The 24,039-nt window shown below is 49.1% G+C and overlaps 1 protein-coding gene across 1 annotated transcript; it reads left to right on the top strand.

Moving 5' to 3' along the window:
- Window positions 1–34: 34 nt before the first annotated feature.
- On the top strand, window positions 35–5,942 carry LOC100436636 (coiled-coil domain-containing protein 74B-like). The gene is given in 9 exon segments (XM_063720854.1): window positions 35–178; window positions 180–369; window positions 1,835–1,879; window positions 2,747–2,995; window positions 3,828–3,966; window positions 4,840–5,032; window positions 5,140–5,207; window positions 5,283–5,339; window positions 5,540–5,942. Coding segments are annotated over 9 exon segments (1,137 nt in total). The 5' UTR covers window positions 35–118; the 3' UTR covers window positions 5,676–5,942.
- The last annotated feature ends 18,097 nt before the right edge of the window (window positions 5,943–24,039 follow it).

Genomic DNA, 24,039 nt, shown 5'->3' with positions numbered 1-24,039 from the left:
GCCAACCGCCTCGCGCCCTCCGTGGCCCGGTTTCCATGGTGACGGGGCGCCAGGCTAGGGCGGCCTGGCCACTGAACCGGGGTGCAGTGGCAGCGGGAGGGTACCTGGCGATGGCGATATGAGCGGTGCGGGGGTGGCGGCTGGGACGCGGCCCCCCAGCTCGCGGACCCCGGGCTCCCCGGCGCCGGCGCCAGCGCCCCTCTGTGGGTGTCCAGTCCTTTAGGCCGCAGAGCCCGCAGCTCAGGCAGAGCGACCCGCAGAAACGGAACCTGGACCTGGAGAAGAGCCTGCAGTTCCTGCAGCAGCAGCACTCGGAGATGCTGGCCAAGCTCCATGAGGAGATCCAGCACCTGAAGCGGGAGAACAAGCGTGAGCCGGCGCGGGGCCCTAGGCCAGCCCTGCCTCCCCAGGCACACTCAACACTGCGGCTCGCGCAGCACAGAAACACAGCCACGAACTCCAGCACACGCCTGGGCTCAGGGGGAACACAGGACAGCAAGCCCGCCCTGGGTCCTGCCACGCTGAGCTGCCCCCTCCTCCCAGAGGGAGACCCGCGTGGCCCCCGGGCACTGCCGACCCTGTCTGCCTGTCTGGTGGGGCAGCATAATTTCAGATGCTGACTCCGCCAGTCCTCTCCTCTCCAGGCAAGGTCAGACACACCTGTTAAAAACTTTATAGAGGGGGCCGGGCACGGCGGCTCACGCCTGTAATTCCAGCACTTTGGGGGGGCCGAGGCGGGCGGATCACGAGGTCAGGAGATCGAGACCATCCTGGCTAACACGGTGAAATCCCGTCTCTACTAAAAATACAAAAAAATTAGCCGGGCGTGGTGGCGGGCGCCTGTAGTCCCAGCTACTCGGGAGGCTGAGGCAGGAGAATGGCGTGAACCCAGGAGGCGGAGCTTGCAGTGAGCCGAGATCACGCCACTGCACTCCAGCCTGGGCGACAGAGCGAGACTCCGTCTCAAAAAAACAAAAACAAACAAACAAAAACTTTATACAGGGAAACGTGCCCAAGTGCGAGTGCGCAGCTCTGTGAATTTCTTCTAGCTAAACACATCGGATCAGGAGCAGGAATCCCCCCGCCCCCCACCCCATCCCCGCTTCGCCTGTGCCCACGCTGTCCTCCGGTGGGGCCTTGCCACCTGCACCCTTAGCTGCTCCTCACCCCCACGCCCCCCCTTCTCCCTCCCTCCTCCCCCATCCCTCCTGCCCCGAGCAGAAGGAGGGCCCGCCAGGATGTGGGATGTGGCTCCGCTCCTCGCTCCTGCTTCAGGAAGGCTCCAGCAAGGGCACCAGTGCCCGCGGCCTCCTCTCCCGCCCCGTTCCCTGGTGCTGCCTTACCTGAGTGTCGAGTATCCCATCACCAGGCGTCTGTTTTGTCAGGACCCCCCCCTCCTCATGTCTTCTTGAGCCTCAGGACGCCCCGTTCCTCATATCTTCTTGAGCCTCCCCTCAGTCCCTGATGCCCACGGGATCATGACACCGCCATAGCCAGGGGTTCCAGAGTTCACCTCTGTACCCCTAAAGCCCAGGTTCTGCCTGGCAGTGTGGACGCCCTCCAGTCATCTCAGATGGATGAGGCCGATATGCTGGGTGGGCTCTGCCTAGGGAACAGCCAGGGCCATTCCTGGCCTGCCACCCACGGTAAAGGCGTGGTGGAGAGCGGAATCCATGGGGCAGGGCCCAATCAGCCAGTGGTGGGGCAGAGCCCAATCAGCCAGTGGGGAGCCAGGACTCTCGGGCTCAGCAGCGGGGAGAGGACAGGCCAGGCTTCTTCTCTCAGAATGGCTGTAGTTTCACAAGTGCTGAGGAGAGCGTGTGCTTGCTTTCAGATCTCCATTACAAGCTCATAATGAATCAGACATCACAGAAGAAAGGTGAGAATTGGGCCCTTCAGTGCCTGATGGGTGGGATGCTCTTGCCACCCAGGGGAGCCCCTCCAGACTGTCCTTGCCCACCTGGCTGCACTGGCCCCTGTATGCCAACCCAGTGGGGACAGGTTTTGGGGGACCTGGACAGATGCTGCTACCTCTAGCCGTGGCTGGATGATGTTATGCAGCCAAGCACAGCAGGTGCTGCTCTCAGTAAGCCCAGGGCCTGAGGTCATTGCGGTGGGGAGGTGGGTACAGGGTGCTTCCCAGACCCTCCCTCCTCCAAGTAGAGCTGAAATGGGAAGGAACCCCTGGGACGGCCCCTGGCCCTGCTAGGTCTTTCCCTCAGATTGCTGCTGTGGCCAGACCCAGGATTTCCAGCCCCGTGACTCTGAGTCCTGACGTGCTGGGGGCCCAGGGGCTCTGGACACACTCCACCCAGGGATCCACCAGGGACAAAAGAAGGAAGCAGAGTCCTGTTTCCTTGCCACTTGTCCAAGGTACTTCCCATCCTGACAGCGGCCCCCACCCAGCCCAGGATTCTGGGTTGTGGTCTTGAGCTCACTTCCCAGTATCTGGGGCCGGGGCTGACATCAGGAGGACATCTGACTGATGGATGGAGCCAGCCTGGGAACATCACAGCTGGGGCAGTGCCTAGGGCTCTCCCTTTCCAGGGAGACATGGAGAATGGGGTTGAGGGAGGGCCCTTCCCTAGCCGCTGTGGCAACTCCAGTGAGCTGTTCTTGGCAAAGTGTGGCCCAAGTCAGCAGCCCCAGCCCTGCAGTGCCGGGGACCCTGACAGGACATGGAAAGAGGCCATGCTCTCCCTCGGGACCTGCTGTTCCATGTGTCCCAAGCCCTCCTGCTTTCCAGATGGCCCCTCAGGAAACCACCTTCCCGGGGCCTCTGCTCCCTTGGGCGCTCGCTGGGTCTGCGTCAACAGAGTGTAGGTAGAGCCGGGAGGACTCAGCCCTGCCAGGCTGAAGGAGGGCTCCTCACGGACACACAGGCCAGGAGGCAAGCGTGGGCGTCTTGCGGGCGGTAGCGCCAACACTGTGCGCTCTCCTGCAGACAGCCTCTCCACGTCAAGCTTCCAGTCTGTCAAGTCCATCTCTAATTCAGGTGAGCTGGCTGGCGTCCATGTGCTCACAGGGGTGAGTGCCCCACGGGGACCCCAGCCTGGGTGGCCTCTAGGGGTGCTGACCAGGCGCCCTCTGCTGGGCCAAGCTCCAGGATTTGGGGCTGAAGGTGCAGCTGAAAAGAGCCCTGCAAGCTGAAGCCACCAGGAGGGGATTAAGGGGGGTGGGCAGGACCAGGGACCAGTCACAGGGCAGTAAGGCCTCACAGCAGGCACCCCAGGGTGGGGCAGCAAGCAGGCAGGAGGGACCTCCCCGGGTGGCCTTCTAGGGAGGATGTACCCTGGCTGCCCAGCAGAAGCCCTGCTTGGCTGTGTCCCCGCCACAAGCAGGCAGGACACAGGAGGGATGGCACTGCCCAGAGCCCTGGGCTCATGGCACCTTCTGCAGAGTGAGCCGGGAGCAGAGAGCCTGTTTTCCCCACTCTGTGAGGCCGGGCATTTTCCTCAGCCCAGCCCTAACCCCCACCATTCCTGTGATGGGCCCAGGCGCTAGATGGGCCTTGTCCTTGCCGAGGAAACCTATGCAGGCTGGGTCCCAAGCCTCTCATGCAGTTTCATTTTACCCAAAATGGGGCCAGCTTCCACTATCTTGATTGTTCTAGAGTGTTCACAGGCACCACCCATGGGCTTCACCCTCAGAACCTCATTGATACCCCCAGAACCCTCCAAGGCAGGCTGCCCTTTACAGAGGAGGAAACTGAGGCAGGGGCAGGGGCTTCTTGCGTACACACAGCTGATCCTGGAAAACCTGGGCAGTGACTGTCGGTGCCTGCAGTGACTGGCCTTGTAGGGTCTGACTTGCAGCCAACTCTCAAGGCAAGGCCAGGCCCCAGTCCGGCTCCTTCAATAAGCAAGATTCGAAAGCTGACGTTCCCCAGAAGGCAGACCTGGAAGAGGAGCCCCTACTTCACAACAGCAAGCTGGACAAGGTTCCTGGGGTACAAGGGCAGGCCAGGTAAGGCTTGGGTGTTCCTGGGGTGCAAGAGCAGGCCAGGTAAGGCTTGGGTGTTCCTGAGGTGCAAGGGCAGGCCAGGTAAGGCTTGGGTGTTCTTGGGGTGCAAAGGCAGGCCAGGTAAGTCTTGCCTGCACCCTAAGAGCCCCATGACTACATTTACTAGGCTCATGCCCTGCAGTCAGCCAACTGCTCTGGCCCTAGCTCCAGGGGCCTGTCTCCAGGGCTCATGATAGCAGATGATGGCCACGCTCTACCCATCGGTGGGCGCTGTCTTCCTCCCCTCCCCTGGGGGTCCTGCAGAGTACCTGTGCTGACCTGAGCCCACAAGGGGGGCCAGTAGCAGCCCCTAAACCACTTCCTCAGAGAAAAAGTAAAGTAATATTCTTACCAAGAAAAGTGAGTTGCATTCCTACTGCCTCTGGCCACAGCCTGCCTTTGGAGGGCACTAGCCAACAGGTCAGAGCAGGACCAGGTTCTGGTGATCCTGAGTTTCTGGGACTGCCCTGGGATGCTACAGAGTGCACACTTTCAGTAGTGCAACCAGCAGGACAGGCTCCTGTGTCTGCACATCCCGAGACCAGGCCTGGAGCAAGATGCCCCACTGGGTGTGGGGTCATGACCAAGAGCAGCCTGGCAGCTAGCTGGTCACCCACTGAAGCCCATCTGACCCTTAGGGCACCTTCAGAGAGAAGAAAGGGACAGGCCCCAGTCCCAGAGACCCCCATCTGGTGCCCAGAGCACCCTGCTGAGTGGGAGAGGGGAACCAGGCCCTCTTCCCCACATTGGCCTGGGCACTGCCTGGGGAGGTATGCTGGGTGGGTGGTTAGATGCACCTGGGCAGGTCACCTCTGGCTGCTGCAATGACTGTTTCAGAAAGGAGAAAGCAGAAGCCTCTAACGCAGAAGCTGCCTGTATGGGGAGCAGCCAGCACCAGGGCACGCAGATGGGGGCGGGGGCACACCCCCCAATGATCCTACCCCTTCCCCTGCGAAAGCCCACCACACTTAAGCAGTGCGAAGTGCTCATCCACGAGCTGTGGAATACCAACCTTCTGCAGACCCAAGAGGTGAGGCCCTGGGTTGTGGGGGTGGCCCTGGGTTGTGGGGGTGGCCCTGGGCAGTCTGGTGCTGCCATAGGCCCCACCATGCACCTGCGCCTGCCTTTGAGCTGCAGCACCTCAAGTCCCTCCTGGAAGGGAGCCAGAGGCCCCAGGCGGCCCCAGAGGAAGCTAGCTTTCCCAGGTAAGTGCCTGGTACACCCCTGCCCCATCCCTGGGGGCCTATCCACAGCTCACTGCTGAGTCTTCCTTCACCCAGGGACCAAGAAGCCATGCATTTCCCCAAGGTCTCCACCAAGAGCCTCTCCAAGAAATGGTAAGTCCCACAGGCATGGGGACAGTGGGGCAGCCCTGCAGCCTGGGCCCCAGGGAGGGAGTGGGGAAGGGAGGGTGGCGATGCAGAAGCAGAGCTCGCTGAGGCCTCTCTGTGCCCCCGTGAGGGCCATGCAGGCCCCACTCCCCAAACACTCCACTCCCAGGGATGCTCACGGTGGCAGTCCCTCTACCTATCCCCAGCCTGCTTCTGAGCCCACCTGTGGTGGAGCGTGCCATCCTGCCCGCACTGAAGCAGACCCCAAAGAACAACTTTGCTGAGAGGCAGAAGAGGCTGCAGGCAATGCAGAGACGGTGCCTGCATCGCTCAGTGCTTTGAGCCACCCGCATCTGGTCAGTGCCAGGCCCACCAACCTGCAGCTGAAGACTGGCTCTCTATAGCATTTCCTGATACTTCCACTACTTTTAGGCCTGGCTAAATTCCAAGATAGATGACACTCAAGATAGATAAAGTACTTGATCTCCAAACTGACAAACTGTTTATTTTCTAGCTGTTATTTTGCTATTTGGCATTTACATAAAAGCACATGATGAAGTAGGATCGCCTTACCTGTTGAAACTGAAAATAAAGCTTGTTTATTTCCAAGTTGTGTGCCTGGTTCCTCACTGGCTATCAGGCGTCACATCCCTTCCCAGTCCCAGACCTTGGCCTCTAGCCCAGCCCCCGCTGTCTGCAGGGACCTGCCTGGGCAGCCCAGTCTTGCTCATCCTGGGACCTGCCAGCGGCCCTGGGAGAGAAGCATTGGCAAAGCCGTGCACATCCTCCCTGGAAGTGGGAGGGCTTTTCTGGTACCCTGGCTGGGCTGGAGCTGCGTTCCAAACACATAATCACTCTATCTCTTGCCCAGACTGCACACTCCTGGGGGCAAGAGGCTGTCCTCTCCTGCCCTGACACAGCACTGCAGCCAGGGGGTCCGGCCAGGCTCGCCCTCCTCCTCGGAGGGCTGTCTCCAGTGCTGTGGCCATGCCTGCACCACCCCTTCCGCCACAGCACAGCCATGTCCACTGTTGGGGGTGGGGTGGCCAGCTTAGTGCCTACCCTCAGCCAGCCACACAGTCTTCCCAGGCCCATGGCCCCACTTCCTTGGCATTAATCTCAGCCTCTTCCTGCTTCAGGGAGCAGGAACTTTGCCAGGAAGCTGGGAGATGAACCAGGCCAAGGAATGGGACAGTGTGTCAGAAAGGACAGCCGAGGCCCAGGGGCTTACAGCATCCTAACAGGACAGTGGGCCCAGTTTCATGGAGCGGGGGACACCGTGAGGAGTCCTGACAAACAGAGGAATAACAAGATTATAACAATCACAGATGAGGGGGTGGTACACATAAAAAGGGGGGACTCTTGTCACCAAAGGGCTGCTGGCCAGTGCCCAGGGTAGCGGGCAACATAGGGAGGCGCTCACTGCATGGCCCCACTCACCGCCAGGCCTGCTCTCTCTGGGTGGCAGCGCGTAGTGTTCTGAGGATGCGGGTCAAGAGGGCCTCGCTCTTCATCCTTCACAATGGGGACACGGCCCTCACATGAGTGACACAGGGGTGCCGGCAGCAGGATCCCTCATGCCCCTGCTCCCTGGGGGCCCCACAGTGCTCAGCAGGAATGCCGTGAGGGCTGAGGCCCAGCTGGTGGTGGGGAGCTGGCAGCAGCCACGGGCCAGCCCTCCCTCCGATAGGCAGCCTGTGCCCTGGACTTAGGGGCTTCCCTGGGGGGTGCCCCACCTGCCCAAAGCAGCACAGCCTGAAACCAAAACTGTGAGCAGAGAATCTGATGTGTGTTTGAAGGGTTTCCTACGTCCTCTGTGTTCTCCTATAGAAAGGAGCAGGGGTGTGTCGAGCACACACAAGGAGCTCTAACAACACCCTGAGTGCACCCTCATGCTGCTGAGACGGACCTGGACCCTGGACAGGCCACAGCAAGCAGCCCACTCCACCGCGCCCGTCTCAGTCTGTACAAGTGCGGGATTTCATTTGGCAGATCCCCAAGGCAGGAGAGAAAAGGAGGAAAGCTAACCTAACTCCAGGCTCTCCATGGACGCCAACACCTAGAAGTGTCTGACAGGAGGCATGCGTCCTGGGCCCCGATGAGGCTGCGGGCCATCCCTGCACTCCTGGCTAGGCAGCCAAGAGGCAGGCCTTGTGGATGCTCCGGGCACAGGTGCTGAGCAAGGTGGTAACCGAGTGCTTGTCCGGGAGCTGTGGCCGCCTGGAGGTCACGCAGTGGTGCACCGACCTGAGGAAGGGGTTGGTGCCTGCAACAGAACAGTGGGCATGAGCCTGAGGCAGCTGGTGCTACACCCACGCCCTGTACACCCGGCAGTGCTCTGGGAAGTGGCAGCCCCAGGACTGGCTGAAGCACCAGGAGGAGCCCTGCATGCTGCCTGCCTGGCCATCGGGCTCTCCTCCCAGAGCCTCGTCAGTGAATAACTGAATCTGAATGGGATTTGGATCCCAGGGCTTTGCCTCTGACAACCTTGGGGACCCAGCCCTGGCTCTGCTGTGTGCCAGCACTGGGCTCAGGGAGACTGACCCCTGTCAACATGACTCTCTGGAGCCACATCACCCAGATGGGGCCTTGTGTGCCCAAGCTACTGGTAGGACCTGTCAGCCCCGCTGAGCTCCCTGGTGGCCTCTGGGAAAAGCAGGGTTTGTCCTTGAGCCGTAGGCTTTCTCACCCCTCAGCCACTGAACACAGCCACCCTGGAAAACTGACCTGACACAAGATGAAGGGGCAAAGGGACACAGAAGAAGAGCAGAGACCCCTATTTCTCAGGTGACCACTGGAAAACCCACTCCTGCCCGCGCAGGGGGAGTCAGAAGAGGGGAGGGAGGGGCCTGAGCTGGGAGGTGCTGGAGTGCACAGAGGCTGTCCCTGCAGCACTGGAAGCCTGGTTTTCCAGAATAACCGCTGCCTGCCCTGGGCCCCCAGACAGCTCCCTCTGGGTCTGCCCACTGTATAGCCACTGCCAGTCCATCCACAGTGGACTCTGGGTAGGGTAGTCGATGGGCACATGGCGGCACACTTGGGAGGTCCTTGTTGTTTGCAACACACGAGGCTGTACCTGTGACCCAGACAAGCCCTGGCCTGCCCTGCCTCACAGCCCTGCTCCCACACAGGACTCTTCACACCCCGGGAGATTCTGATGAGGCTTGCGGCAAAGCCTGGATCTCTCTGACTCTCGGATTTCCAAACCTGAAGCCAGAGTCCCCTGCATCGATGGGTGCCCAGAGGTCGTGCCTGCCACCTCCCTAAGGCCCCAGGCAAGCAGAGCCGCATCTGTGTTGGGGAGGTGAGGGTGCGTGGGCTCTGGGGGTGGGGACAGAGGCAATGGCCAGTCTGTCCTGGGCCCAGTGTATGTGAAGACAGAGCAGACAGCCTGCCGGGACGTGAACACAGGATGGGGTCTGGGCACTGTGCCCTCCGGCTTGGACAGCAGAGGCCTGGGGCTGCGGTCGGGGGTTGCTCTCCTGCGCCAGCCTGGCCCTCCTGGACACGCCCAGCTTGCAGATCAGGCAGACAGTACCATTGTTGCTGCAGTGAGAAGGGTCCAGGTTTATCATGCACTTGGGCTCCAGCCTGGCCACCAAGCCCTGGAGCATGCTGGGGGATCACACTGGGCACACATGGCCCAGGGCCAGGCAGCCACCCTCCGTGAAGCCCAGCCCAGCTGGATGTACGTGATGGGTGGGCTGTGGATGGCAGTGGTAGTTGGAATGAATGTGTGGTACAGGGGATGGTTGAAGAGGGTGAGTGGATGTTGGCCAGGACAGCATCCAGGAGCAGCTGGCATAGATACTGCTGTTTGGTCGGTGGCACCAGGGGCAGTGGGGGAGTGGGCTGGAGGCAGGATGGGCACGGTCAGCAGCCCGGAACCCGAGCGTTCCCGACGTAGGGGGCTTTCCCACCCCAGGCCCGTCCTCACAGCCAGATTCCTGAGGCCTCTCTCTCAGCCTCCACCCTTGTGCAGACAATGTTGGCCGATCCTGGGTATAATCCCCACCCCCACAGCCTTGTCCTCCCCAGAGTCCCTGACCCCTCTGGGTCGGGTGGCAGAGGCACCGATGGGGGCCGCAGACAGAGAGTGACTTCTCCCATGTTCCCACCCAGCACAGCAAACCTGGCCTGGAAGAGGCCTGGTGGGCAGGGTCTCAGGTCAGGCCCAGCCCCTACCCAGCCACCCTAACCTTGAAGGCCCCTCCCAGCGGTGCTCCCAGAAGTTCTTGGGGGAGCCCCAATTCTCCCAGGGATGCCCAGGATCCCACTCACCACTGCCATGTCAGTCTTGAGTTTTTTTTTTTTTTTTGAGACGGAGTCTCACTCTGTCGCCCAGGCTGGAGTGCAGTTGCGCCATCTCGGCTCACTGCAAGCTCCACCTCTCAGGTTCACACCATTCTCCTACCTCAGCCTCCCGAGTAGCTGGGACTACAGGCGCCTGCCACCACACCTGGCTAATTTTTTTTTTGTATTTTTAGTAGAGACGGGGTTTCACCGTGTTAGCCAGGATGGTCTCGATCTCCTGGCCTCGTGATCTGCCCGCCTCGGCCTCCCATAGTGCTAGGACTGCAGGCATGAGCCACTGCGCCTGGCCGATATTTTTAAATAAAAAATTACAAAGCTGTTTTTCTTAAAATGTTACAATAAAATTGTATCTGTGTGTAAAATGTATCTATTTTATGTGTACGTGTGTGTGTGTCTGTGTGTGTGAGTGTGAGTGTGTGTGAGAGACAGAGAGACAGAGACAGAGAGAGAGTTATGAATTAGGAAGCATATGTACCAAAACATTAGTAGTAGTTATATTTGAGTAATGAGATTATGAATGATTTTCACTTTCTTCTTTATACCTTATCAATCATCATCTCAAAATGTACAATCAGAATTCATTATAAGCTATTGTTTGTTTATTTATTTATTTATATTCACAGTGGTGCGATCTCAACTCACTGTAACCTTGGCCTCCCAGGGTCAAGCAATCCTCCCACCTGAGCCTCCGGAGTAGCTGGGACAAATCAAAGTTAAGTCTTCTTCAGTTTAAAATAACTTGTTATAATTATGTTGTTTAGCCTCATGGTAACCAGAAAACAAAAATCAATAATAGACACCCTAAAAATGGAAAGCAAGCAATTAAAACACACTACCAGAAAGAAAAAGTTACCTCACTACAAATAAAGACAGGAAGGAAGGGAAGGAGGAAAGAAAAGAAAGAAAGAGAGAGATCAGAGAGAAGAGAAAGAGGAAGGAAGGGAGAAAGAACAAAAGAAAAAAGAGAGAGTAGCAAAACAACCAGAAAACAAGTAAAAAATGGCAGTAGTATGTTTTTACCAGTTAATAATAACCTTTAATATAAATGAATTAAATTCTCCAATTAAGACACAGTGGCTGAATGGATTAAAAGACAAGACCCAATTATATACTGCCTACAAGAAACTCAGTTCACCTATAGACATACATAGACTGAAAGTGAAGACATGATAAATGATATCCCATACCAGTGGAAACAAAAAAAGCAGGAGTAGCTCTACTTAGATTATATAGACTTTCAGTCAAAAAAAGAAAAAAATGAAGATAACTATATGAGAAAAAGTAAACAGCAGCATAACAATTATAAGTGCATATGCAACCAGCACTCAAGCAACTAAATACTGAAGCAAATATTAACAGACCTTAAAGGACAGACTGCAATACAGTAACAGAATACCTCAATCCTCCGCTATAATCAACACCCCACTATCATCAATGGACAGATCATCCAGACAACAAAACATCATCAGTTAAACTGTACTCTATACCGAATAGACCTAACATTTACACAGCTTTCCACTCTGCAACTGCACAATGCACATTCCACTGAATAGCATATGGATTATTCTCCACAACAGACTATGCGTTAGGCCAAAAAACAAGTCACAACACATTTTTAAAAACTGAAATCATGGCAGGGTGCGGTGGCTCATGCGTGTAATCCCAGCACTTTGGGAGGCCGAGGAGGGTGGATCACAGGGTCAGGAGACAGAGACCATCCTGCCTAACACAGTGAAACCCCGTCTCTACTAAAAATACAAAAATTAGCTGGGCGTGGCGGCGTGCACCTGCAGTCCTAGCTGCTGGGGAGGCTGAGGCAGTAGAATGCCATGAACCCGGGAGGTGGAGCTTGCAGTGAGCCAAGATTGCACCACTGCACTCCAGCCTAGGCAACAGAGCGAGACTCCGTCTCAAAACAAAATAAAACAAAAAAAAACCTGAAATCATATCAAGTATCTTTTCTGACCACAGTGGAATAGTACTAGAAATCAATAACAGGAGGAAAAACTGTACAACTATATGGAAATTAAAATACATGCTCATGAACAACCAATAAATAAATGAAAAAAAAGAAAATTAAAAATTTATTGAAAAAATAATAGAAACACAACATAACAAATCCTGTGAGATGCAGCAAAAGCAGTTGTAAGAGGAAAAGGGCATAGCTATAAACGCCTACATCAGAGAAGTAGAAAGATCTCAAATAGCCAACCTGATAGTACACCTGAAGTAATGAGAAAAATGAGAAAAATAAAATGCTGAAATTAGTACAAAAAAAATCATAAAGATTAGAGAAGAAATTTTAAAAATAGAAACAAAAAATACAAAAAGTCAATGGAACAAAGAGCTGGATTTTTTAGAAAAAAATCAAAACTGACAAGCTTTAACTAGACTAAGGAAAAGAAAAAGAAAACAAAATCATAGATGAAAAACAAGACATTACAAGTGATAACACAGAAATATGAAGGCGTGTAAGAGATTACTAAAAACACCTATATAAAAACAAATTGGAAAATCTAGGAAAAGTGATAAATTTCTGGACACATAACAAATTCCCAAGATAGAATGATAAACAAAAAACCAGAACAGATCAATAATGAGTAATGTAATTAAAGCAGTAATAAAAAGGCTTCTGTCAGACAAAAACACAAGAATCATAGTTTTACTGCTGAATTCTACCAAACATTTTTAGAAGAGCTAATGCCAATTTTACTCAACATATTCCCCAAAAAATGAAGAGAAAGGAAGTCTTCGAAACTTGTTATATGAGGACAGCATGACCCTGGTACAAAAACCAGACCAGGAAACAACACAAAAAGAAAGCCACAGGCATTTTAAATATCCCTGATGAACACAGATGCAAAAAAATCCTCAGCAAAATACTTGAAAATTGCACTTGATAACACAATAAAAAGATGATCTGCCATGATCAAGTGGGATTCATCCCAGGAATATGAGGATGATTCAATAAAACACAAATAAATAAATGTGCGACATCACATTCAGCGAATCAGGAACAAAAACCATATAATCATTTCAGTAGATGCTGAAAAAAATAAAAATCAACATTCCTTCATGACGAAAACTGAACAACATGAGTACAGAAGGAACATATCTCAGCGCAATAAAGGCCATATATGACAAACCCACGGCTAACATCATAATCAATGGGGAAAGGTTAAACTCTTCCTTTAAGGCCTGGAACAAGTGTGGCTACTTTGACGCCACTTTTATTCATCATAGTACTGGAAGTCCTAGGTAGGGCAATTAGACAAGAGAATGAAATAAAAGGCATCCAAATTGGAAAAAAGGAAGTCAAACTGTCTCTGTTTGCAGGTGACATGATCATATATATACATAAAGAGAGAACCCTAAAGATTCCACAAAATCACCTACTAGAAATAATTTAGTCAAGTTGCAAGATACAATATCAACATATAAAAATGAGTAGCACACCCATGCACCAACAGTGAAATATCTAAGAAAGAAATCAAGAAAGCTATTTCATTACCAAAAAAATTATATCTAGGGATAAGCTTAACCAAAAAGACAAAAGATCCCACAATGAAAACTATAAAACACAGATGAAAGCTATTAAAGCAGACACAAGTAAATGGAAAGACATTCCATGTCCATGCACTAGAAGAATATTGTTAAAATATCTGTATCACCCAATGTGATCTACAGAGTCAATGCAATCCACGTTAAATTACAAAAGACATTCTTCATAGAAACAGAAAAAAAAAATCCTGAAATTCACATGGAAATGCAAAATACCTCAGATAGACAAAAAAATCTGGAATAAAAAGAAAAGCTGGAGGCATCACACCTGACTTCAAAACATACTACAAATCTGTAGTAAGCATGGTAATACCAAAACAGCATAATAGCATCAAAAAAAGGGGCGGGGGAGAAACGGAGAAACGAAGGAATGACAGACATAGACAAGTGAAACAGAATAGAGAAATCAGAAATAAATTCACGCATTTATGGTGTACTCATTTTTAACAAAGGCACCAAGAACACACATTCGGGAAGGACAATCTCTTCAATAAACTGCTGGGATAACTCAACACCCACATGTACAAGAATACATCTAGGCTTTTATCTTACCATATACAAAAATCTACTCAAAATAAAGATTTAAATGTAGGACCTGAAATTATAAAACTACTAGAGAAGAAAACATAGGATAAATGCTTCATGAAACTGGTTAGGACAAGGAATTTTCAAATAGACATCAAAAGCACAAGCAACAAAAGCAAAGATGTAATTACATTAAACTTGTCAAAAGCACAAGCAACAAAAGCAAAGACGTAATTACATAAAACTTAAAAGCTTCTGCAAAGCACAGGAAGAAATCAGTAGAACGAAGAAACAACCCAGAGAATGGAAGAAAGTATTTGCAAACTATGCATCAGCCAAGGGGTTAATACACAAAATATATAAATAACTACTCAAAAGCAAAAATACAAATAATCTGATTAAAAAAAAATCTACCCCAAATCTTTGTCTCCCACCATTATCTTCCCACCTTCTTTTCCCGACCGTCTTTGGCCTCCTCCCCCTCGCCACCCGTTTTCTTCCACCATCTACCCCAAAACTTTTTCCCCACCATTTTTCCCCACCGTCATTTCGCAAAGCCTTCTCTGCTCTCTCACTCACCACCCTTTTCCCCATCCACTTACCCAAACACTTTCCCCACTGTTTTTTCCCACCATCTTTTCCCTTTCTCCCTGGCCACCTTCTTTTCCCCCATCCCACTCTCATCACCCTCTTTTGCTCCTTCATCTAAGCAAAAACATTTTCTCCTGTCTTTTCCCAAAGCCTTCTCCCCACTCCTGCTGCTCACCACTGTCTTTTCGCCCTTCATCTACCCAAAAACTGTTTTCCTCATCGTCTTTTCCCCCGCTCCTCCTTGCCACCCTCTTTCCCTTCTCTACCCAAAAACATTTCACCATAATCTTTTCGCAAAGCCTTCTCCCCACTCCTGCTCACCTCCCTCTTTTCCCCCTCCATCTACCCCCCAGAATATTCCCTACGGTCTTTTCAGTCTTCCCCCTTCCCACTCGTCCTCTTCTTTGCCCTATCCTGCTTGCCACTCTCTTTTTTGCCTTCCGTGTACCCCAAACTATTTTCCCATTTTTTCCCCAACTCTCTTTCCCCGCTCCCTCTCGTCACCCTCTTTCCTCCTCGTTACCCTCTTTCCCCCCTCCATCTACCCAAACACTTTTTACCCACTGTCTTTTCTTTCTCCACCGTCTTTCTTTTCTGCCCACTATCTTTTTGCAAAACCTTGTCTTCCTCTCGCTGGCTACCCTTTTCCCTTCCCCCACCTGTTACCCTCTTTTCCCCCTCTATCTACCCAAAACCTTTTCTCCCCACTGTCTTTTCACAAAACCTTCTCTCTCGACTGCTCAACGCTGTTTCTCCCCCCACACCACCCTCTCTTTCCTCCTCCCCTTGCCACCCTCTTTTCCTCCTCCATCAACCCATAAACATTTTACCCACCATCTTTCTGCAAAACCTTCCCTCCCTCCCGCTCCCCACCCTGTTTTTCTCCCTCCATCTACCCAAAAACTTTTTTTCCCACTCTTTTCCCCACCGCCTTTTTGCAACGCGTTCTCCTGCTTGCTATCCTCTTTTCCCTTTGGCACTAACCACCGTCTTTACCCCCTCCATCTATCCCAAAACTATTTTCCTCCTCTTACAGCTCCCGCCACACTGCCGTCTCGGTCGCGGTTACCACCAATCGCAGCGAGGCGAGCCACGGTGGAGCGGCTCCAGCCTCCAGCTTACGGCTGGTGATTACCCATTCCCGGTCCTCTAAGCCGGGCACTGAGCAGCTCCACAGCAAAATACAAGAACCTGGAAGAGCCTGACTTCCCTTCAGCAGCAGTCATATACGAGGTTATATACAGGAGGATTCCTGACTGCATTTTCTGATTGGATGAGAAAAACCCTCCAGGGTTACTCGGATTGGACTTTATTATCATGTTCTGATTGGATGAGAGCCTGTCTTAAGGCAACCAATCACAGCATGAAAATAAAGTCCAATCAGAGTAGGCCTAGAAGTTTTTCTCTCATCCAATTAGAACATGTAGTCCGGGAGCCACATGTAGGTAACCTCAGTACGTAAAGCATACGGAGGCGGTGTCAGGTCATTTCAGGCTCTCCAGTTTGGGCTTTTGGTATCCGGCATGGCTGCTACCTGTTTCTTGCTGGAGCCCCGGACACTGGCTCACTGCAGTTGGTGGTGTTGACAGAGCGGTAGGAGGGCGGCCGGTAGCGGGAGCTTCTCCTGCCGGGCAGGAAGACGAGTAGAAGGGACTGGCACCGACGCATGCTGGAGGCTGGAGCCTGAGCCACTGGGGCTCGCCTCGCTGCGGTTGGTGGTGACGTGGGACACTGCAGCTCGGCCAGAGTGGTAGAAATGTCCTGGTGTAGGTGAGTTATCCGGGGATGTACTGCCCGCCTGTGGGGGCAGGGGTTGGGTGTCCTATTGGGGCTCACTGCCCGAGGCTGCACTGCCTGTGTCAGGGGGCTGGTTGGGGGCACTCTCCGAGGTTGCATTGCTGGCAGTGTGGGGGGGGGGGTTGGCTGGCTATCGCGGGCTACACTGCCCGCGGTGGCGAGGGTGTTGGGGGGGAGGCAGGTTGTGTGCACTAACGTGTACTGCCAGTGGCGCGGGGCGGGTTAGGGGCGCTATTTTCTGCTGCACTGCCCGGGGCAGGGAGTGATTTGGGTGGTTATTTGGAGCTACAATGCTGGCAGTGGGGGGTGGTTTAGGAGTGTTGTTGGGTGCTGCACTGCCCTTACTCAGGGTGCGCTATCAGGAACTGCGCTACCTGTGGTGGGGTGGGGGCGGCGATTTTGGGGCACTGTCTTGTGCAGCAACACCTGTGGCTGGGTCAGGTTGTGGGCACTATCGGGTGCTACACTGCCTGTGGAGGGGGTAGTTGGGGGGGGTATTGGGGTTACACTGCCTGCAATTGGCACAGGGTGTGTTGGGTGTGCTGTCCGGGGGCTACATTGCCGGCGGCAGGGGTCAGGTTAGGGTTGCTATGGGGGCTATACTGTCAGTGGTGTTGGTCGGCTGCAGAGGTGCTAGCGACAGCAACAGCCATGGTCTCCTTGCTCCTTCGGGTGACTCTTCTCGTTTCCAGACTCCAGAGTGTAGAGGGTGATCTCCTGCTCGTGCAATCTTGAGCATGGCAGGGCCCCCACACCCACTGTGGTTCTCCGGCCTACATCTCCCACCCACACCCCATGCTCTGTGTTGGGGAGACCACCTGGGACTACCGGGTGGGATTAGTGGGCATCGCGGGGGACTGTGGGAACAGGGCACTGTGGGTGGAGGTGTCAGGAACAGGAACCAGCAGTTCAGTGGGGAGGACTGGCTGGGTCTGAGTTTCTCCTACTCCTGCTCCCCGAGGAGTGCAGCCCTGGTGGGCCCAGCAATTTCTGGCCAGCTGCACCTGGATGGGGGCGGTTTCAGCGAAGGCACTCACACCCACTCCAGTTCCTGGTCAGCTTTTGCCAGAAAGAAAGGCTGGACTTCGGAGGGTGGGTGTGAGTGCCTCAGCTGAAACTGGTTCCTGCCACCCAGTGGCCAGCGTGACAAGGTGAGGCTCTAACGTTACCACTCCCTGCATCCCATTCTAGGTTTTTCTGGCTTTGCCTGTCTAGCTGCTCCAAGCCAGGCTAGAGGAGGAGGAGAAGGAATCACCTGTGGTACGCTGGAGCCAGCATATGGCGTGACTCTGCAGCTCGCCTCGTGTGATTGGTGGCAGCCACGGAGACTGCAGCTCGATAGGAGTGGTAGAGGGTGCCCGCGGGGGCAAGGTGGTGGGAACCTTGTAGGGTGGGCTGCTGCGCTGATGGCGACAGCAATTGTATTGGCATTGGTGTTAGTGGTGGTAGTGGCAGCAAGTCTGGGGACCGGGAAGGGGGAGCAGGAGCGCTGCAGGGCCCAGCCCAACCTGGGGTGGGGAGGAACCTGCCGGTGCTGTACCATGGGCCTCGGTGGCAATGGTGGAGGTGCACTTAGGGAAAGGAGTCCTTCCCTTTCTCTTGCAATCTTTGGAGGGTGCCCTCCTTCTGAGCCAGGCATGAGTGGCAGCATTGTCTCATTCTTATCCAAATTTACGGGGTGACTGTGTGTGTGTGTGTGTGTGTGTGTGTGTGTGTGTTTGAGACAGTCTCGCTCTTTTGCCCAGGCTGGAGTGCAGTGGCGCGATTTCGGCTCACTGCAAGCTCTGCTTCCTCGGTTCACACCATCCTCCTGCCTCAGCCTCCCTAGTAGCTGGGCCTACAGGCACCTGCCAATTTTATTTTTGTATTTTTAGTAGAGACGGGGTTTCACAGTATTAGCCAGGATGGTCTAGATCTCCTGACCTCATGATCCGCCCACCTTGGCCTCCCAAAGTGCTAGGATTATAGGCGTGAGCCACCGCACCCGGCCATTTTTTCCTTCTTTTTTGTTGTGATAGTCTTGGACTTTTTCAAATTTTGTGAATTGGGGAGGGGATAAAAGGTGTCATAATAGGCCTTCTAATTCCTGCACCTGTTCTTTTTGCTTTTTCTAGTCTGTATATTCTTCTTCTTATCTTCTTGTTCCTCTTCATTTTCTTTTGCTTCTGCTTCTATTTCATGTTTCTATTCTTGTTTCTCCTCCTTTTTTTGTTTTCTTTATGCCAAGCAATGGCCTTAACAAACAACAAGCCAAAATTGTCACTGTGTTGTATTATTAAAATAACTGGTCCCTTACTATGTTTTAGGGATGAGGAAAAAAAAATAGGTTGTATAATTAGTTACTTGAATAGCTATGCTTTCATGATTGTGTTAACCCACTTATGCTTAGTGTTCCATTATTGGAATGGTAAGCATGAGGGAGTTAATTACATCCTACTGCTCAAGGTCATTGAGAAGGTCTGATTTTTCACTCATGCAAAAATTCAAAAAATTGCTGCCTCTGGCATAAATGGGCTAATGCGTTATGAGTAGTTATTCAGAGAATCAAAAAATGAAGCATCACATAAAATATTGGTAGCAAACAGCCATTTCATCTCTCTCACATATTTGGAGCTATGCAAGAGTCACGGGGTAAGTTCTAATTTATGAGATTATTAAGTGAACCGTATTGCCTTCATTTTCTTTCTCTGCCACCATTTCCTTTTTTTTTTTTTTTTTTTGAGATGGAGTTTCGTTCTTGTTGCCTAGGCTGGAGTGCAATGGGGTGATCTTGGCTCACTACAACCTCTGCCTCCTGGGTTCAAGCAAGTCTCCTGCCTCAGCCTCCCGAGTAACTGGGATTGCAGGCATGTGCCACCATGCCCAGCTAACTTTGTGTTTTTAGTAGAGACGGGGTTTTTCTATGTTGGTCAGGCTGCTCTTGAACTCCCGACTTCAAGTAATCCACCTGCCTCAGCTTCCCAAAGTGCTGGGATTGGAGGTGTGAGCCACCGCGCCTGGCTCTCTGCCACCATTTTCAAGAGTATTGTCATCTGCCTGAGCAAACCTGGTTCATCACCATCTCTTTGCAAGAGAAAAAGGAAGTGGGGAGAATTGTGTGTAATTTTTTTTTTTTTTTTTTTTTTTGGGATGAAGTCTCGCTCTTGTTCCCCAGGCTGGAGTACGATGGCCCGATCTTGGCTCACTGCAACCCCCGCCTCCCGGGTGAAAGCAGTTCTCCTGCCTTGGCCCCCTGAGTAGCTGGGATCATAGGGGCCTGCCACCATGCCTGGCTAATTTTTGTATTTTTAGTAGAGATGGGGTTTCACCATGTTGGCCAGGCTGGCCTAGAACACCTGACCTCAGGTGATCCACCCACCTCGGCTGGCCATGTGTATTTTAAGGCAAAGATTCACAACCAAAAACAAGGCTTTATTAACTTTTGTATCTAAGAACCTGCAGTGTTGAGCCCTCTTTTATTCCTAGTATTACTACTTTCGGTATGAACTTTTTATTTTTATTTTACTGATTCCTCTAGAAGTTTATGCATTTTCTTGACTGCTTTAAAGACAATCTATATTGTATCATTTTTCAAGCCCCTAGAAATGTGTAAGGCCTATAATTTGGACACTTGTTATTTTTAAGGTTATGAGCATGTAATATACTGTTGATACATGGAAGAATATGTATAAATACCACTAGATAGCTTATATTGAAGAGATAATATCTAAATTTTTGTCCAGAGTTGATTGGGTGCAGTTTCATAGGTGTGTTTCTCAATACATTGTGTCCATGTTTTAAAGCATATAGAAATTTGAATACTGTCTAACCTCATATAGTCCTTGTTTATAGGTTTAATATTTCTAAAGAATAAAGACGTCACAGCTCCCTTTGAGATTCAGTAATATTAATAAAATTTGAGATATACAGGGTTAGAATCCAACAAATTCAAAGGAAAATTGTTAAATTATATAGCTGTATAGCAGGAGTGAAATCCAGGCTCTAAGTTCCAAGGGGGCCATGAGCTATCATCATACAGGTGCATCAGTGACTGGGCATAGAGTTGGCAAAATTATGTAAGAGAGCGAGCTATGGATCCTAATTATGTGAACATGAATTTTTCAACTGCATGGTGCCTCACTTTATCCATCATTACAGTGGGGACAGTAGTAAGTTTTTCTTTTTCTGCTCAGTTGTCTGAATTATTACCCCAGTCTGTCTTGTTGCCACTCTTGATGCCCACATGAGAGGATCTAAGGTAATTTCTGACAACCTGGGACTCCTTAAGGAAAAACAGAAGGTTCCATAAACCCCATTTTAGGACGAAACCTCTGTTTTCCTCATGGAACCCCAAGAACTTTAAGCAGACAGGTCCATCTCAAAAATCTAAGGCTCTTCTCTGTTTTGCCTTGCATTGACCTTTTTGGTTTGGGTGGGCATCAGAAATTAGGGGAGAGAGATCTAAAGAAAATTGTTGATATGATGATGTATTTATTGTAAGAAGTGTTATGAAGAAAAGAAATGTTATATGAGAGAGGATCTTATATGGCAAATTGTTGTCCTAAAGTAGAATGACTAATTATGAAAGAGGGAAATACAGGACAGGTCAGATAAATTTAATCATGTCATAGATGGTCTGTGGAAGTTGTGTTATGGTTCATAAAATGGGAAAGAAAAACTTAACAACTGCTAGATCTTTTCTTGTCTAGAAGTGTTGTGTATGTGATGTATATATAATGGCTCGGCTTAAAAGAAGATGAAAGCTCTTAAATATTTTGTAAGAAAAATAGAAGCTCTAATGCCTTTTATTTCATGTGACTTCAGTAATCTTTGGGAAATAAAGATGGTGTTAAAATCAGTGGTAAAATAGAAATATCTTCAAAATTTATCCATTTGGTCTAATTTAAATCAGAGGTTAAGTTTTAGAAGTGTTTTAATGTCATAAATTGATTCTTTGACTTTGGAAAATAGTTTTGTTTACCTGGTTTGGAGCCGTTAGATTTCTAGGTAAGGTCTCCGGACAGGTGGAGTTAGCCATGTCTCCTAGCTATGCTGGAAAGAGTCAGATTTTATCTGCAGTTCTGTCTTGTATCCTAGACTCTGCACCTGGTATGCAATTAAAACTTACTGCTGCTGCTAATCTCTGGGTTCCATTTAAAATCCTTCCATCACATGACTACTATCCCTTGTACTAAATTTTTCCACAATTAAATACTTAAAATCATTTTTGCTGACTTGACCCAACCATTAGTGATATATTTTAAAAATGCTTATAATGTGTCACAATATATTTAGCAAATGTAGGGGATGACGTTTTTACTTTTGTCAGCATTTACATAGCATTTATGTAGCAATGCTATCTCAAGTATTTTTAGTCATTTAAATGTTAGATATGCTTTTGATTCCTTTGTTTCTATGTAAATAAATATAATTATGAGATATTTAGTAAGTAGTATCAATTACATGTTTCACTTACGGAATATACAATAAAGTTAGGATTATTTTTATACACTACATCATATTTACTTGTTGGCTTTACAATAACTTAGAAATAATATTCTGGATTAACTGTGTGACTCTTGAGAGAGGGAGTTTGTGCAATTTATAGTCTTTCCAAATTTTTACTAGATTTTCAAGACTTACGCTAGAACTTTGAGAACAAGGTAATAAATAAGCATATCTGTTAATATCACCTTTGATCAACTGTTGGCTAGACCCAATGATAATGTAGGAATTAACATAATTTTTCCTACTAAAGGTGTTGGATTTGTTCTGAGAGACCACAGTTTAAAGTCATTGACAAAGAAAGTTTAAAAATTGTTAGATTAAAAACTTTTAGTGTGTTTGAAATTGTTTTGTAGAAAAATATCCTGGTTTGCATTGATAGGTTTTTTTTTTTATAAGAACTAGACCAAGAGAAAGGGAGAGTAGTGATAAATGTCCATGTTTTCAAGTTGAGAAGTAACAATCTGTATTACAACAGATGGATTTGATGTCAAATTACAAATGCTGAGAACGTTATATGTAACTGACTTGCCAGAGTAATTATACAAGGCAAAGAAAGGAAAGGCATCTAAATAGGAAAGGAAGGGGTGAGATTGTCTGTGTTTTAGACTCCACAAAAAACCCATTAAAGCTGATAAACACTATATTCAATAAAGTTGAGAGTTACAAAATTAACATTGGTTTCTATACACCAATGACAAGCTATTATCTGAAAAATAAAGTAATTCCATTTATAATAGCAACAAAACTAATATATAAGTAAATAAAAGAGCAAGGAGTAATTTTAATGTAGGGTGTGAACGATTTGTATACTGAAAATTATAGCACATTGATGAAAGAAATTGAAAGCGACAAATAGAAAAAATCCTATATTTATCAATTGAAAAAATTAATATTGTCAAAATTTCAATGCTACTCAAAGCATTCTACAGATTAAATGCAACCACTATCAAATTCCAATGTCATTCTTCACAGAAATAGAAAAATTAGTACTAAAATCTGAATGGAACCACAAAAGATGCTGAAAAACCAAAGCAATCTTTAGCAAAAAGAACAAACCTGGAGGCATCAGACTACCTAATCTTTGACAAAGCAAACAAAAGAAAATGGGAAAGGACACCCTATTCAACATATGGTGCTGGCATAATTGGCAAGCCACATGCAGAAAAATGAAACTGTTCTTCAAAAGGTTAAGTACAGCATTACCACATGACTCAGTAAATTCACTCCTATGTATACACCAAAAATAAATTAAAACAAATGCCTTACACATACAAGTATTTATAGCAACAAAAAGTAGGAAACAACAGAAATGTCCATGAATGGTGGAGTGGATTAATAAAATGTGGTCTGTCCATAAAATGAAATATTACTTGGCAATGAAAAAGAAAAACATGTTAATACATGCTCCAAAAAGGATGAACATTGAAAACATGATAAGTGAAAGTAGGGAGTCACACGTAACTATATTATTATGATTCCACTTACATGAAATGTCCAGAATAGGCAAATCCTTCCAGAATAGGCAAATTCTTACGAAGTAGATGGATGATTGCCTAGGGCTGGGAGGGGTTTAAAGGAAGAATGGGGAAAATGGGAAAAGATTGCTAATGGGTGCAAGGTTTGTTTTAAGGAGCATAAAAATGTTCTAAAATTACATCGTGATGATTGTTTAACCAGTTAATACACTTAAAAAATTGAATTTTATACTTTAAATGAGTGAATTAAATAATATAGAAATTATATTTCAATGAACCTGTGAAAAAAGTTTAAAAATATGTGGTATGCATAAACAAAAAGTTCCTTATTTTATTTCCATAGGGTTTTGGGGAAGAGGTGGTGTTTGATTATATGAGTAAGTTCTTTAGAGGTGATTCACGAGATTTTGGTGCACCCAGCACTTGTGCAGTATACACTGTATCCAATTTTTAGCCTTATATTCCTCACCCCCTCCCACCCTTTCTCCCAAGTCCCCAAAGTCCGTTGCAGTATTCTAATGCCTTTGCATCCTCATAGCTTAGCGCCCTCTTACTAGCGAGAGCATACGATGTTTGCTTTTCCATTCTTACGTTACTTCACTTAGAATGATAGTCTCTGATCCCATCCAGGTTGCTGTGAATGCCATTATTTTTTTCCTTTTTATGACTAAATAGTATTCCATAAGATGTATATATGTATGTATGTATACGTGTACATGTATATATCATAATTTCTTAATCTATTCATTGATGGGCATTTGGGCTGGTTACATATTTTCGCTATTGTGAATTGTGCTGTTATAAACTTGCATGTGCAAGCATCTTTTTTATATAATGATTTCTTTTCCCTTCTGGGTAGATACCCAGTAATGGAATTGCTGGATTAAATGGTAGTTCTACTTTTAGTTCTTTAAGAACTATGTTTACCATAGTGGTTGTACTAGTTTACATTACCA

The sequence above is a fragment of the Pongo abelii genome, chromosome 22 (genome assembly GCF_028885655.2).
Source record: "Pongo abelii isolate AG06213 chromosome 22, NHGRI_mPonAbe1-v2.0_pri, whole genome shotgun sequence".
Lineage (NCBI taxonomy): Eukaryota > Metazoa > Chordata > Mammalia > Primates > Hominidae > Pongo > Pongo abelii.
This window is presented reverse-complemented; position numbering and strand designations above follow the sequence as displayed.